This window comes from Sciurus carolinensis, chromosome 1, assembly GCF_902686445.1.
Source record: "Sciurus carolinensis chromosome 1, mSciCar1.2, whole genome shotgun sequence".
NCBI lineage: Eukaryota > Metazoa > Chordata > Mammalia > Rodentia > Sciuridae > Sciurus > Sciurus carolinensis.
Genome location: NC_062213.1, coordinates 179,474,096 through 179,490,693, shown reverse-complemented (window position 1 = coordinate 179,490,693; position 16,598 = coordinate 179,474,096). Strand labels below are relative to the sequence as shown.

At 34.0% G+C, this 16,598-nt stretch overlaps 1 protein-coding gene across 1 annotated transcript in view; it reads left to right on the top strand.

The window, feature by feature from the left end:
- The window catches only part of Rlf (RLF zinc finger), a 71,783-nt gene that overhangs the window by 17,666 nt on the left and 37,519 nt on the right, over positions 1 to 16,598 (top strand). Inside the window, 3 exon segments of the mRNA XM_047566927.1 lie at positions 8,034 to 8,188; positions 9,554 to 9,635; positions 13,821 to 13,953. Coding sequence (XP_047422883.1) covers positions 8,034 to 8,188; positions 9,554 to 9,635; positions 13,821 to 13,953 — 370 coding nt within the window.

Here is a 16,598-nt window from a genome sequence, read left to right as displayed (position 1 = left end):
ATCTGGATAGGTTATCTTATAAATGATGGGGCATTAATTGAAATCCAAACAGCCAAAAGGTGTGTTCTTCTAGTCTGTTAGACATTTCCCTCAGAATTGCAGTACTTTTACCCAGCATGACAAAGCTTAGATTTAAAAATCTCCAGACTTAAAAAGTGTTGTAGATCAGTCCTTTTAAGAGTAGCAACTCACTGAAGCAGAAATGGGGGATAATTTGTCTTTTTCCTCATCCCCCCACCCCAGTAATCTTCCTTTTGCATACTTGCTTTGGTTTCTTGAACATTTCTAATCTAAAATCTTGAGACAGTACTTTAAAAAAAAATTCTGGTAGCATATACATAACATACAATTTACCATCTTAACTTTTTGTTTTTGAAATGGGGTCTTGGTGTGACCTCAAACTCCTGAGCTTAAGAGATCCGTCCTCCTGCCTCAGCTTCCTGAGTAGGGGGACTACAGGTGTGCACCAAGAGTACCTGGCCTCAACCATTAAGAGCACAATTTCAAACAACATTACCCTATGTAAATTTATGATTACACAAATGGTATGCCTTTACGCCATGTACAAACAGAGAAACAACATGTATCCCATTTGTTTACAATAAAAAAAAAGAGCACAATTCAGTGGCATTAAGTACATTCACATTGTTTATGAGAGCTATAATCTGATCAGTCCATTCTCATTTGAATGGACTGACTGGGTGGTAACTGTAGGCAGGTGGGTGCAGCTGAGGAAGCAGGTCACTGGGGACTACCCTGAAATGATTCATCCCCCCAGTGAGCACCACACCCTTCTGCCATAATATTCTGCCTTACTTTGGGCCCAGGGCAATGGAGTCAGCCAACCATGTACTAACCCTCCAAAACCGCAAGCCCAAATAAACTTTTCCTCCTCTAAGTTGTTCTTGTCAAGTATCTTGGTCACAGCAGTGAAAACCTGATTAACACAAGTGGTATTTCATTGTAGTTTTGATTTGCATTTGCCTAATTATTAGTATTAGGCATCTTTTCATGTGCTTATTGGCCATTTGTATCTTTGGAGACATGTCTATTAAAGTCTTCTGCCCATTTAAAAATTGTTTTTAAATGATTGTGTCTTAGAAATTTTTGAATGTATTCTAGATATTAATTCATTAACATGTGATTTGCAAATATTTTCTCCCATTCTGTGGGTTGCCTTTTTACTCTGTTAAGAGTCCTTCAAAGCAGAATTTTAAATTTTAATGTCAACTGGTTTGTCTATTTTTACTTTATTGCTTGTGCTTTTGGTATGCTGTTCAAGAAATCATTGCCAAATCCACTGTTAACAAAGCTTTCCCCCATGTGTTCTACTAAGTGATTAATAGTTTTTAGTTATTATGTTTAGGTCTTTGATACATTTTGAATATTTTTTGTGTGTCTGGTCTAAGGTAAGGTCCAATCTTAATTGTTTTGCATATGGCTATCTGGTTTTCCTGACACTATATAATGAATAGTCTCGGTCTACTTGTTGAGAATTATTTTACCATATATAGAGAAAGATTCATTTCTGGGCCATCTGTTAAATTCCATTGGCCTTTATGTCTTTTATTGATAACATCAGTAATTAGATTTTAAGGTTATATCATTAAAGAAACAAATTTTTTTTTGCTCAACCACAGCAGTGATGAAAAGATTATAAATTGAGTAAACAAAATATTGTATCATGCTGATCCTCAAAACATTGTGTTTAAATTATATCTAAGAATTGTATAGCTCCTCAATCTGTCACCATTTTATCCTGATAATAGGAATGTAAATTGGAACAAATTTTCTGGAGCAGAATTTGATATTCTGTAAAGTCTTCAAAATCATGCACCCAGCAATTCTATTTATAGGACATTATTCTAAGAAAATTGTCATGAATACATGGAAAAAGTTAGGCATAGGGTACTCATCTCAGTGTTATATGTAATACTGCAAAGTTAGAAAGCATGATGTCCGTAAATAGAGAATGAGGTAATAAGTTGTGGTAGCCACTCAAGGTTGTACAGTCATGAGAATACTGTTGTTAAAGAAAACTTTACAATAAATGTAGAGACATATAGGATGAGTCTATTAAAATACTTTAAGCATTAAAGACACTGTCAGTATTACCTGTTAACAGTATTCTGTTTTAGGATGGTGGTAATAGTAAAATATATGATATTACTATTATGGCAAAACAGCAAAAGGTATTTTTTGAAGTTGAAAATGAAACAAAGTTAGAAAGCATACTTAAATCCCTGATAGGATCTGTATCTAAAAATAATCTTGGTAGACTGGGATGACGGATAATAAGATTTAATCAGTACAGAAGAAAAATTATAAATAGGTGAATGGACAACTAACAAGTAGTGTTTTTTTTGTTTGTTTTGTTTTTGTTTTTGTTTTTGTTTTTGTTTTGGTGTTGTTTGGCCTTAAAAAAAAAAATCAGCCATAGCCATGCGCGTTGGTGTACAACTTTAATCCCAGCTGACTTGGATATTGAGGTAGGAGGATCACAAATTAGAGGTCAGACTCAGCAATTTAGTGATACCCTGTCTCAAAATAAAATTAAAAGGATTGGGGATGTAACTCAATGGTAGAGTGCCCCTGGGTTCATTCCCCAGTATCCAGAAGAAAAAAAAAATTAATTGTAACTAATATACAAAGTGTGAGTTGAGGCACAGTGACAGCATAAGTAAAAGATTTAGGGTTATAATTTATTTACTCTCTCAGTTTAAGCAGACTGCTGCTCTCTTCCTGTTTTGTGTCATCTCATACCCAGCTTATTTTCTTCACAAGAAACATTCAGTACTTCCTCATTATTAACAGATATTTAAGTCTCTTCACCATTTATCCCCCATTTGCCCTAGTAGTCATTTTCTGACTTTGTTCAAGATGCTCTGTCTTTGGAGTCCTCCCATTCCCTTCATCTTTGCATTTTAAAACTTGACTTCATACTTCAGAGATTCCAGCTCAAGTGCTGCTTCCTCCTGGAAGTCTAACCTGTATAGTGCAATCAATTTTATTCAAATTTATAATTTTGAGACATTCATATCTAAGAAATTTCAATCAAACTAAAAGTTTCTTTATATGCAAAATTCAAAATAATGCATACCTTTCTTTGTTAAAATCACAATAGTTCCTTTTTGCCATGAAATGTTCAGTTTTCAGAATAAATACCAGCTATCTTTTGTCAGGTTTGTGCAAACCACTAGCATTCTAAAGTATGGGTTGTCAGCAACATTGCTGGAATACTTGTCACTTTAGAATGGAAATTAGATGTACACTCTTGGGAAGATGACCATGATACTACTTGCTACAAAATATTAAAGATAATGCCAAGGAAGGAGCAGAACTTGAAAACATATTTAAGAGAATGGTAGAATTGTGCATTCTGAGACAGTACAAAGCTTAGTGATAAGTGTGGTCTTTGGAGCCAGATGGCCCTAGTTCAAATCCTGAATCCAACACTTACCCCCTGGATTACTTAAGGCAAATAATTTAATATGTTTCCTAATTTTTAAAATGGGCTGGAGGCCTGGGGGTGCAACTCAGTGGTGGAGCACTAGCCTAGCTTATGCCAGGACCTGGGTTCATCCCAGTATTTGTGTATCTAAATATATATAAACATGGGAAGGTACAGTAGAAATACTAGGCAATGAGAATTTTTCACCCTTGTTATAATCCTATGGGACCATATTGTATAAACTATCCTTGTTATGCAATACATGACTGTAAAGCATGAAGGCTCTTAAAGTGTCTAACCCTAACCCTAACCATGTGCCCAATACATATAACCACAAACCAAGTATGGTGGTGTTATACCCAGCTACTTGGGAGACTGAAGCAGTAGAATTGCAAGTTCAGGGATAACTGGGTAACTTAGCAAGACCTGTCTCAAAATTAAAAATAAAAAGGGTTAGCGAGTGCAGCTCAGTGGTAGAGCTCCCCTCGGTACAAGACCCAGTACCAACCCCAATGTAAATAAATGTGTGTGTGTGTGTGTGTGATCATTCTCTCAGGGAAATTAGTCCTGAACTATGTGAGTTTTAAGTTGGAATGCATCCCTTGCAAAAAATGTGACCATCCTGCAAGAAATTGTCCCCTCTTGAGAGAATAGAGTCAGGATGCTGTTCATCTATTTGAAAACATGTAATGAGGAATGTAGATAGAATTTGGGGAGATATTTCTTTTCCTCTTTGTAAATGTATAATGCTTATTAAAGAAGCAGACAGAATGTTGTGTGTAATCCTATTACTAATACTCCAGTGCTAACCATGCCAGCATTTTAGTTTTCTTTTGGTCTTTTTCTCCCTGTGCATTTTTTAAATGTACAGATATATTGTGATTACAACACACATACAGAACTGGAGGGTATTGGGCCTATAGAGGTGAATTCTTGAAACAGTCTAGATGAGGGATGTTGGGATCCTGGTTTAGGTCATTGACTATAGAGATAAACTATAGAAACAAGAGAATAAGGTATTTCTGAGATGAAATCAACAAACTTTGATATGGTGATTTCAGATAATATTTTATTTTTGGCTTCTGAAGAGGCAGATAGAAAATGGAAGGAAGAGTGTATTTTCTGGGGAAGATGTTTGGTTTTGGACATATTCAGGATTTGAAGAGGACATACAGATGGGAATGCATAATAGGTAGTTGAGGCATGTAATAAAGGCTTGACAGAGTGATCTGAGGGTAATATACTTGTGATGTGAATGAGCGCATCCCCATTAAGAGTGTTTAGAATAGTCATATTTGATGCCTAACTTGGCTAATTTTTTAAAACATCTCAATATGCATTATCCTTTAAAGGCAATAATAGTTTCCATTCTTAGTACTGGGCTACAACAGTGTAGATGTTGGTGGAATAAATGACTTTACTGAAATAAAGCGAAGAAGCCATCAATTTGATCTCTCTAGAATGCCACTGAACTTGAAGGGGTCATATTTATTATTTATGCACCATTTCTCCTTCAGTTTTGTTTATGTCTTCTAGAATTTAAAAAGAGAAACGAGAGACCTCTGTTTTTTTCTTTACTGCTCCTGATGGGGTTTTATTTACATGAAGTATTTAAAATGTTATTTGAGTGACTATAATTCATTCAGCCTAATCTTGCATTGAAAAAAAAGAGGGCTGGGGAGATAGCTCAGTTGGTAGAGTGCTTGCCTCGCAAGCACAGGGCCCTGGGTTCAATCCCCAGCACCCCCCCCAAAAAAAAAAAAAAAAAGAAGAAGAAGAGAGAGAACTGGGAGGGTAGCTTAGCCCCTACCATGTGCAAGGCTCTGAGTTCAATCCCCAGTGCTGAGGTGAGGAGAGGAAGATATTATTGAAGAAGACTGTTCCAGTGATTCCTCAAATGCCCGGAGTATGTTCATAAGGGGGTATGTTATGGTCTTCACTATTATTTGAACTAACATATGAGAGAGTAAAGACTTAAAAATATAAAAATATATATATCTGGGCTGGGGTTGTGAATCAGTGGTACAGGACTCACCTCGCATGTGTGAGGCTCTGGATTTGATCCTCAGCACCACATAAAAATAAAATGAAGGTATCGTGTCCACCTACAACATATATATATATATTTAATTTTTTAAAAAACTATAAATCAGTATAGAGCAAATTGTAAGCATAAATTCCACAGTCTGTATAATATTAGGAATCGTGTAACTTGTGGAAGTTTTAATGGAATATCTGCATCAGAAGATATTAGATTGGTGGCAGGGTCTCCCTTAATGGGTGTGGGAATTGTGAAGAGGCCAGTCCTATATGTATGTGTTCTGTTCTTTTTCTGTACTAGCAAAAGTTGGTACTTTTTTTTTTTCTGTACCAGGGATTGAACCCAGGGATCTCTATCAGTAAACAACATCCCCCTTCCTTTTTATTTTATTTTTTTAGATTGAGATAGTGTCTCACTAAATTGCTTAGGGCCTTGCTAATTTGCTGAGTGTAGTCTGAAACCTGCAGTCCTCCTGCCTCAGCCTCCCAAGTCACTGAGATTATAGTTATGTGCCACCATGCCTGGCTAAAAGTTCGTAAATTTGCATGTGTGTTTTGGCTATCATGTTGACTCAATTCTGAAAGGTTGTGAAGTTAGGTCCTATCTTTCTCCAGCACCTAGTACTGTATGATAATAATAAACTATCAATAAATATTTGTCAAATGAATAAAAAAAGTGAATATTCTGCAAATAGGGAGACTCGAGAATGTCCAGTAGATGTGGGTCAAGGAGTGGTAAACTTACAAAGATTGATAAGATATAGTATCTGACTTAAAGACCATAAAATCTGATATAAAGAATTAGGGATATAATTTGGTGTTAGACTAGTTGTCCAGCATGCAAAAGATCCTGAGTTCAATCCACAATGCTACCAAAAGAAAATTTAGTGTCAATATAAAATTTTAAAGCTCCCTGATTGTTAGATTAACTGATGCAAACAATAAGGAATTTGCTGACTTAATCCAGAATCCCTAACATTGATTTTAATACGTTTCTTGTTTACGTAGCAGATAAGCACAAATTCTCCATTCCTCCTCTCTACTCGTTTAACTGGGAGGCAGAATTGTTTGAGGGTCAATTTTATGATTCTCTCATCATTTTATTAAAATTTGGAATTTGATTAAATGAGGACATGATGCTCTTCTGAAAATATAGAAAGTAGCCACTTACTTAAAGTATCTGCAACCAGGTGGCAAGATACTTAATTGAATGAGCATACTAAAATAGCTTAACTGATAATGAAGTGTGCAAAGATCAGACAGTTCAATGTGTTGATTAAGAGGACTTTCACTATGTACGGTATAATGACTTATATGTTTCCTTATAAGGGTCTTTAAAATTTTAAGCAACCAAGGCCGTGCTGTCATTTCTCAATTACCAGAACTGATAATAAGGACCATTTTTGTAGAAACTAAAGCTGCAGAAAATCTGGTCGAATCCTGCAGTGCAATCATATCTATTTGTAGTTTTCAGGCAGGAAAACCTAAGACAGGAAGTTAGGAAATCTTTAAGAAATTATTCTGGGGAGTAATAAATTTAGATCAGATATAGTGTATTTAAGATAAAACTACCCTTTAAAAATAAGACCTGTAAAAGTTATTCCTATCAAGTTTGTTAGGAACTCCCTAGCCCAGTTAGAATGTATATTCCAGGAGGAAAGTGGTTATAGCCTGCCTGTATTAGGCTTTGCACATAATTCAAGTCTTAACCTAACTGGGTTTATCAGTTGAGCATAGACAAAAGAAAAAAGTATATTAACAGGAGAGAGAATAATTCCCTTGAAACTAGAAAGAGTTCTCAAATAAGAATTTGGCAGTAATTTTTCAGCACTGTCCAAGGAGAATATAAACCATCATTTGAACAGATTCTTAGTGATATGACACATGTAATTTGTCAAGCTTTAGTCACAGTTCCATTTAGTTTTGATTTTAATTCTATGCTCACCAAAAGTTATCACTCCTCAACTACCACAGTATAAGGAATGGGGGTTGAGAGCAAATAAACTAGCTTTCAGTCTTTATGTTGAATTCTTTTTAAAATAAAATAAAACTTGCCTTTTATATTTTGGTTAACATAAATTAATCCCTGGAAGCCTAATCAGTTTTTTGTATACAGAAGAGGATTTCATAGAACCCTAGAGCTCCTCAGCCCTGTGCAAGATTAAGTTTCCACCCCACCCCTTGTCATCGTCATTCTCCTCCTCCTCCCTTCTCTCTCTCTCTCTCTCTCTCAACTTAATGTTGTATTAATGAAACTCATTGTTTCATTTCAGACCTGTAATGAGAACTATAGGCATTTTATGGTTCTGCTTTTAAATGTATTCTCATATCAAAAGAGTAGTTCTGCCTTTTCTTTAACTCCACAGAAACAATTCTTTAAATGATGAAAATAGTATTCTCTTAATAAACCAGAGCCTTAAAAAGACTAATAAAGGGTATATGCATCTGTTAGAAGAAAAGGGAAGGGCCATGCTTTTGAGAACAAAGACAAATTGTTTCATTAGTTTTATTTGTAAAATAATTTAATATTTTTATTTTTTAGACTTTATTGCAATATGCAAGCAACAAGAATGCATCGGAACATATTGTGTATCTTCTGGAGGTATATCGACTTGCCATCCAAAGTTTTGCCAGTGCACGTCCATTTTTGACTACTGAATGTGAAGATGTCCTCTTAGTGCTTGGCAGATTAGTACTGTAAGTTTAAGAATGTAAATCACTGTAAAAATTGAGTAACCTGTACCATAGTGTTTTCCTAATTTCTTTTTACAATGACATTTCATTTATTCTTCAAAGCACTGTTAATGTAATAACTTTGAATGAAATTTCTTTGCTTTCTTCAGTTTCCCAGGGAATATATTCCAGGAGACATAATAATAAACAACATAATCTTACTGCCTCTGGAGTGTTTTTTCCTACTCTGTCTGAAGATCCAAGAAGGATACATTTTATCTCTGTCCCTTAGGCATAATTGATTCAAATGACAGTATCTGGAAACTGTGGTGGTCTTTGAGAATCACAATATACTTTGGGGAAAATAACCATGAAATCCTGCAATTCAGTTGTGTTATTTGAACTAGGGATAATTGAACCAGCAGAAAACATCAGGATACAATATAAGATCACCACCCTAAGGTCCATAGTCATTTTACTGCTGTTTTAATGTTTGACTTCCTGGTAGCAAAATTACATCTTTAATGTAGTAAATTGAAAAAATACAAAAGCTATTCAGGTTTAGATTGGCATTACCATATTCAGTTTATAGATTGTTTACTAGGATGACTTCTAGTCTAGGTAGTTCCTTTTACTTTTCTCTGGTCTGCCTTGTTTTCCTTCCTATTCTTCAAAGCCAAAACCTCTAACATCAAACCTTTATGGAACACAAACATTCCTGGTTTTATAATCCCATTTTTCCTCCTGCCAAGTCTCATTTTTTCTGTTACCTATCCTAATCCCTAAGTGATAAAGTAATATTCTGCGAGATTTGAGAGAGTTCTTGTTTGATTGGTATTTTGAGTTGTTCTTCATTCAAGTTGTTACACATTTCCTTTTTAAAAACTTCTTCCTGTAACTGTTTTCCCTGTGCCTGGGTAATGATTGGGACACAAAGAAGAAACTTTTTTTTCTTGTTTGGTTTGTTAGTGATGAAGAAATGACTGCCAATTGTTTCTCTACAATCATTTCTCTACAAGTGACAGAAACCTATATAGATGACAATTACATGTATTTATCTCTTTATCAATTAAATTGGCAATACTTGAGCTCCTGTTTTTGATTTATAGAGCCAAAACTATTCCTGTATGGGTTATCCCTCCTACTTAAACAGAACTGTTTGGGATATGATTTCTAAAAGGCTTATGTTCTTACCAAATCTGTTAAAGCAACAAGCTAAATATAAAGCCTTGTGGATTTTCTTTTTTAAAGTTGTAAAGCTAATATATCAATTTGAAGAGTGAGAAAGTTTAAAATAATCTCATCAATGTAAAATGTGTATTCAGTGTTGCTTGCATACTGTAATTATTACTGTAACCACTGTTTTATACTTAGTTATTTATATTGTAGGAGTTGTTTTGAATTACTGCTTTCAGTGTCTGAGAGTGAACTGCCATGTGAAGTCTGGGTACCATTCCTTCAGTCTCTACAGGTGAGTTGATTTTAAGTCAAAATATTCTCTGTATAGGTATCCAAGATACCTAGTTACTTACTTACTCCCAGCAAACTACAATTAGAAACATAGAACAAAAACAAGTTCATTATATATAGATATTAAGTTTATGAGAAAAAAGATCTCATACACTGATGAGGTGGTATGTTAAAAAAATGGGGATTTTGTTTTATTTGATTTTGCTTCTTTACATAGCTTAGAAATCAACAAAACATTTTTCATTATTTGAAAATATAGACAAAATAAGGCTATCAAAAATTTAAAATCTGTGCTGGGGATATAACTCAGTGGTAGAGCATTTGCCTAATATGTGCAAGGCCCTGGGTTTAATCCCCAGAATGACAGAATGATTTTTTTTAATTAGAAATAATCTTTTTATTGAATGACCACCTACTAATATAAATACACATTTATTTTGAACTCAGGTCTCCTAGTCTCTTGTAGCTTGGGAGGGATTTTCTAACTGTATTGTGTGTGGTGTTAAAACTAAATAGTTTTATAGGGGGGAAAAAAAGACAATTTTACTTACTTTGGGCAAAGAAAAGTACTTGAAGGAAGATGCCTTTTACAAATAGAAAAATTCAAAAGTCTTTGCTACTGCATTTCTGTTTCAGAACTGAGATACTAGATTAAATATGTGGGAAGGGGCTGGAGTAAACATGTGCATGCAGGACTCCTCCTGAGCCAGAAAGAATTTTTTAAGAAATTAAATTGTATGTGGTTATATAGTAGCATATTTGGATCATTTGTAGTACATTTATGTAGAAACCTTCAACATGTAAAACACCATATTTCATCATATCTAAGCTCCCCCCCCCCCAATACTTAATGGGTTTTACCAAAGATAGGTCACTGAAACAGCTAAAATAGTTATTATAGATTATATTGGTACTTTTTACTTATGGGAGAACTTCTTGGGCTCTCACGTTGATTCGATTATCACCTTTCTTAGGTGAGCAGATCAGAAAGTGATAAATTAGGGTTGGAGAATAGGATATGGAAAAAAAGCAAGTACAGGGCCAGCAACAGAAGACAGTTTTATTACGGATGGAGACAGAAAAACTATTTTAAAAAACAGATATAACAAATAATAATAATCATTCATTTATTCATCACTAATTATGATCACTGCTCTACACTGCCAGGCTTTATATCCATTAATCAAATAAACCTTATAATATGAGGATTATTTGATTCTCTATTTAAATAGAAAGGCAGGCATAGAGGGAAGTTAGTAACACCCACATTCAAACCCAGAGCTTATTTCATTAAATGCTTTCTTCAGGATGCAAACTCCATAGTGACTTGGATCTGTTTCATGTAGAAACAAATAAAAATTTGCATATTAACAGACAGAGTTCATTATCTGGAAATTTCTTTCCTTTGAGATATATAACCCATAATGAAATGACGTTAATGTTTTTCTTTTTGGGAAGAAGAGGAATCTTTGTCATGTTCTTGTCTTTTGTGGGGCGGGTAGTGGGGATTGAACCCAGAAATGCTTAACCACTGAGTTACATCCCCAGTCCTTTTTTTCAATTTTTGTTTTGAGACAGGGTCTCACTTAATTGCTTAGGGCCTTGCTAAGTAAGTTGTTGAGGCTGGCCTTGAATTTACAGTTCCCCTGTCTCAGCTTCTTGATCTACTGGGATTTCAGGCATGCACCACCACACCTGGCTTGACCTCTTTTAATCCTTGTAATGCAGTCCTGATTTCTCATATACCTTTATAGCTACTAAAATGATCTTTCATGCATAGCCTTTTGATTTTTGTCACTATGCTTTAAGGCCTACCAGGAGTTTCATCCTAGCATATGCCATTCTAGAAGGACACGTACTTTTAACACTATTACTATTAATTTTTATTAAAGTCTTTAGAGAAAATACTCTATTTCTTCCTTGTTTTCTTGGATTGTTTGCCCAAATAAAACAAATGCCTTCTCCCTACCCCTCGCAAGTTTTTCAGTGGTTACCAGATATGTAGGATATATTTTTGAATATGTGTTCAGTAAAATTAATGAAGGAAGAGTACAGATTTAGGACATGGTTCCTTTTGAAATCTGAAATTGAAAACTCTGAATTTCTCTTATTTTATGTGATAAATAGACAAGGCCCAGAAGGTATTGAGGATACTTTTGACAAAATAATCTTTTTTGTTTCTTTGTATGCTTGTGGAAGTAGGAATTGGTTCCAGGGTCTCACCCATATGAGGCAAGTGCTCTACCACTGGGCTACATCTCTGCCCCATTCTGTCTTTTCTGAACAGGGTCTCTTTAAATTTCCTTACTGGCCTCAAATCTGTGATCTTCCTATTCTACCCTCCTGAGTAGCTGGGGATTAAGGGTAGATGTGATAGTACTCAGCAAAAGAACAGTTTTTGTGAAAATAGGCCTCAAATAGAACATTTCTTAATGATGTTTAAACTGTATACTCTTCCATTCTTTTTCCCCTATGGATATGAAAATATACACTGAAATGATTTTTTAATAAACAAAAATGAGAACTTATTTTCTCAACTTGTTCTTTTACTTAATAATTATCATGGATATGTAGCTTGGATTGCATATATAGATCTCCCCTTTTGATAATTGCCTAGAATTGCTTTTTGGTAACACCATGAATTATTTGACCAATACCTTTGATTTTTATTTTAAATGGTATGAGAGTGAACATATTATGTTGTATTTCTGTATAATATTTTCCCCTAAATGGAAAACCGAGTTTTAAAATTATTTTTAAAATGCCACCATAAAAAAAATGCCACCATAGTTTTTAAAAACTTTTTAAAAGTAATTTTGTTAGCATATATACACATATATTACATATATATTATATGTATGTATTATAGATACATATATATAGGTAACAGGGTTATACATAATTTGTATTCTGAGTGAGCTGTATTTTGAACTTCAACAAATGAAAAAAAGATTTTTTTTTTAAAGTCAAACTTTGATTTTTAAATTACAGTGTCTGTGTTTCATGATAATATTTTCTACCAAAGTGTAACAGTACAGGTTGTTAGATGTTATAAATTTGATAGACAGACAAAGAAAATTATGAAATTTTCACATAGAATCTTTGTCTTCACTGCAACATAAATATCTATTCTAAGTTAAAGAAGCCTGAGGACCTGTCAACTGATAAGGAAAATTGCAGCATTAGTTAAGTATTGCTGTTAGCAAACTGTTGATTGGAATTATCATTTCTATATTAGTACCATATCTTAAACTCCTTTTCAGCAGGAGATAACTTAGTATATTGGGGTATGTGTAGTTAAATCCAGTCTTTACCATGAAAGTTAAAGGGAGGTTTATATGTTATATATTACTTGAGTGAATATAAAACTATATTCTTAGTTCTCTGAATATTTTTGGTTTATATTTTCCCAAGAAAAATTGCTGTAAGTGGAAACTTACGATTGTAGAGATTTTCAGAACTTTTAAAAAGAGAAACAAGTTAAAATTTTAGAGCATGGGAACAATCTCACTATAATCAGTCATCCTCACTAGTAATAAAAGCATGATATACATAATCATTTATGGTAAAATTTATGACCCTTTTCCCTTTAACCCATTGTATATAAATACTTTAAAGAACAAACTGTTGGCAATTTCCCTTTTGTTTATGTGCTAAAATGGAATATCAGATAATAGTCTAGACGTATCTTAAATTTTATGTGGAGCCAACTCATTTAAACGGTAATTAAAGAATTTAAATAGTTATACAACAATTAGTGTCATCAAGCAATGTTTTTCTTTGAAGGAATAGACTGTGTGAATACTTCAAAATCTTTTAAACAAAAAGACCAGTGACCTCAATAATTAAATCAGCTATTGCTAAGACTGTTAGGTCTTCAGAGAGTTTGACCATATTAATAGTAGGTCACCTTGAATATTCAATAATAATGCAAGACCTAAATTATTGATTGTGGTGATAATTTTACCCAAGGAAAATTCAGGAAAACATTTTAAAGTTTTACTCTAATTTAAAAAGTGGCAATGGAATTGCATAAAACTTTGAGGATAGTGTAGTCCTTTTTTTTCTTATTTATTGTTAGGAAATCCAAGTTGAAGGTCTTTTCAGTTCAGAGATGTTCAGCTCTATTGATAAGACAAAATGTTAATTATTGGCTTATTTTCTGAATTTGCTGTTTTTGTTTTAGGAGTCACATAATACATTGTTGGAATTTGGGAATAATAACCTACAAATATTGGTTCATGTTACCCAGGAAGGGGTGTGGAAAAACCCAATTCTTCTTAAAATTCTGTCTCAACAGCCAGTAGAAACAGAAGAAGGTAAGTCTTAATACTTCATTGACTGTTCTGGAAGAGGATTTAGTTGATGATGGGTTTAAACTATGAATTTTACCCTTATATACCTTATCATTCTTTTTTCTTTTGAGTAGTAAAAATTAATTATTAACTTTTAATGTTTTGCTTATGTAAGTAAGGATTCTTGGATTTTTAGGTAGTGTTTAAAGTATCACTTTGCACTCTTGTTTTACCTGTTTTTTATTTATTTATTTTTGCAGTGCTTGGGTTTGAACCCAGAGTACTTTGCACTTTTTTTTTTTTTTTTTTCAGTGCTGGGGATTGAACTCAGGGCCTTGTACTTGCAAGGCAAGCACTCTACCAACTGAGATATATCCCCAACCCTGCACTTATTTTTTAAATGTCACTTCGAGTAACAGTGTTCATACAGAGTTCCTGAGGTAGAAATGAATAATCTGCTAATCTTTGGTATATGGCAGAGCTTTACATATAATGAAAACTTTTATTTGCACAATAGTTTAAGATTAGAAAAAGTATGGATATGAGTTGACATTTGCATTTTTGACACTTTTTAGACATTTTAGCCTATATTTGATATAGCCAACAATTATAACTTTATTGACTTGAAGTTAGTGGAAAGCTGAGAGGATCACATTGTGTTATATTAAAAGCAGGTTCAGAACAGTTTTACTTTTCCACAAATCTTTAGGTCTTGGAACAAGAAACATTGCTGCTTTAAAATATCCCAATTGGTTGATTTATTCACCAAGTTTGACTACCATATACATGCTGTTTGGGTCTTTCTGTATAGTGCAAAAATTGGCATAAATTGTTTAGATTTCTTCTTGGTCTTGTCCTTCGATGAGTCTATTGCTTATTGCACTGACAAGAAAAAAAGAATAAGGAATAGAGCTGTTAAATGGAAAAGAGTTTGGTATTTATGTTGAGGTCCTCTATAAATAGTATCCCTTTGTAAATACAGGCAGATTGAAGCTAAAGTATTAACTTTCTAATTGATAAAACCTGTTAGAGGACAGAACCAAGTATAGTCATGTGACAGTTAACAATGGGAATATGTTCTGACAACTGTCATTAATGATTTCATTGTCAGGTGAAAGTCAAGAGTATACTTAAAGTCACTCATTTTAGGTGACATCTTGGCAGTCAAGAGGTGCAGTATAGCCGGGTGCACCTATAATACCAGTTACTGAAGAGACTGAGGCAGGATGATCTCAAGTTCCAGACCAGCTTCACAACTTAGTGAGACCTTGTCTCAAATAATAACTAAAAAAGGGCAGGGGTTGTGACTTAGTAATAGAGTGCCCCTGGGTTCAATCCCCGGTACCACGTATACAAACACAAAAAAGAGGTTCTGTAAAAACAAGATGTGTGAGGCTTCTGCTGATGTAACACAACATACTGTTTTACAGTAAACTGTTGAATAAATAGAAGGAATACATTCAACTATAAAAAATAGTATTGAAAGACTGGTAGTCTAGTAGGTTTATTTACACTGGCACCATCATCACAAACGTGTGAGTAATTATTGCATTTTAATGATGACTATGATGTCACTAGGTGGTAGGAATTTTTCAACTCCATTATAATCTTATAGGACTACCTTGATGTGTACAGGCTATAATTGACTAAAATGTTGTTATGTAGCCCAAAGTTAGTTTCAAAAGCATCTCATATGAGCATCCTAATCCAGATAAGTCTTGACTGAGACAGAGAAGAATTCATGCTCCGTCCAAGCAGGCCCAATTCCGAGAGGAAAAAGGGTAGAGTTGAATTAAATATCCCCAGTACATTTTCCCATGATGTACTATCAAATATGTCACCTACCTTAGGATTAGTAGTAATTTTTTCACATAGGAAAACATTAAGAGGGATTGGGGATATAGCTCAGTTGGTAGAGTGCTTGCCTCACAAGCACAAGGCCCTGGGTTCAATCCCCAGCACCACAAAAAAAAAAAAAAAGAAGAAGAAAAGAAAAGAAAGAAAGAAAGAAAGAAAGAAAAAAAAAATTAAGAAATGGGAGGAAATGTTCACATACTATCCTGTGGTATCTTATCTGTTCAGTAAAGATTAATTAAGCATCCACCATTTATAAGATTCTGGGTTCATGATATCTACTGAAGAATTGTACTGAGGACCCCAGTGTAAATGGTGAGCAACCTGAGGCCTGCCTACTTTTAAATTGTTCCTTAGCCTAATTTCAGATCAGAAGACTGGAAACCTTCCTTTTTTTCTCCACTGTCCCCACAACACAGACATCAACATACTTGACACCAGAAAACAGTAATTATCATTTCATTGATTTATTCTGTTTAAATAAAGTAGTAATAAGCACAGAAGTGCACAACTTTAACCTCCAGGGAACTCAGTAAATGTATTTTAGTGTAGTTTTTTGAATCAATAAAGTCTTTAAACATTTTTTTTCCTGTCTCTAATTTTGTGTGCCTTCCCCTCAAATAAAAAGTTTATAACTTCAAGTATGTATTAAGTGCAAGCTGAAATTTCTGCCTGGCATGATCAATAAAAACATCATGATAGAGCTCTTTTTAACTGAATCTTAAGTTAATTATTTTTACATGATGGCATATTTGTAAGGTGAAGTTTCATGATTTCTGCAACTTGCTTTTAAATAGTTCAAGAAAAGAAAAGTT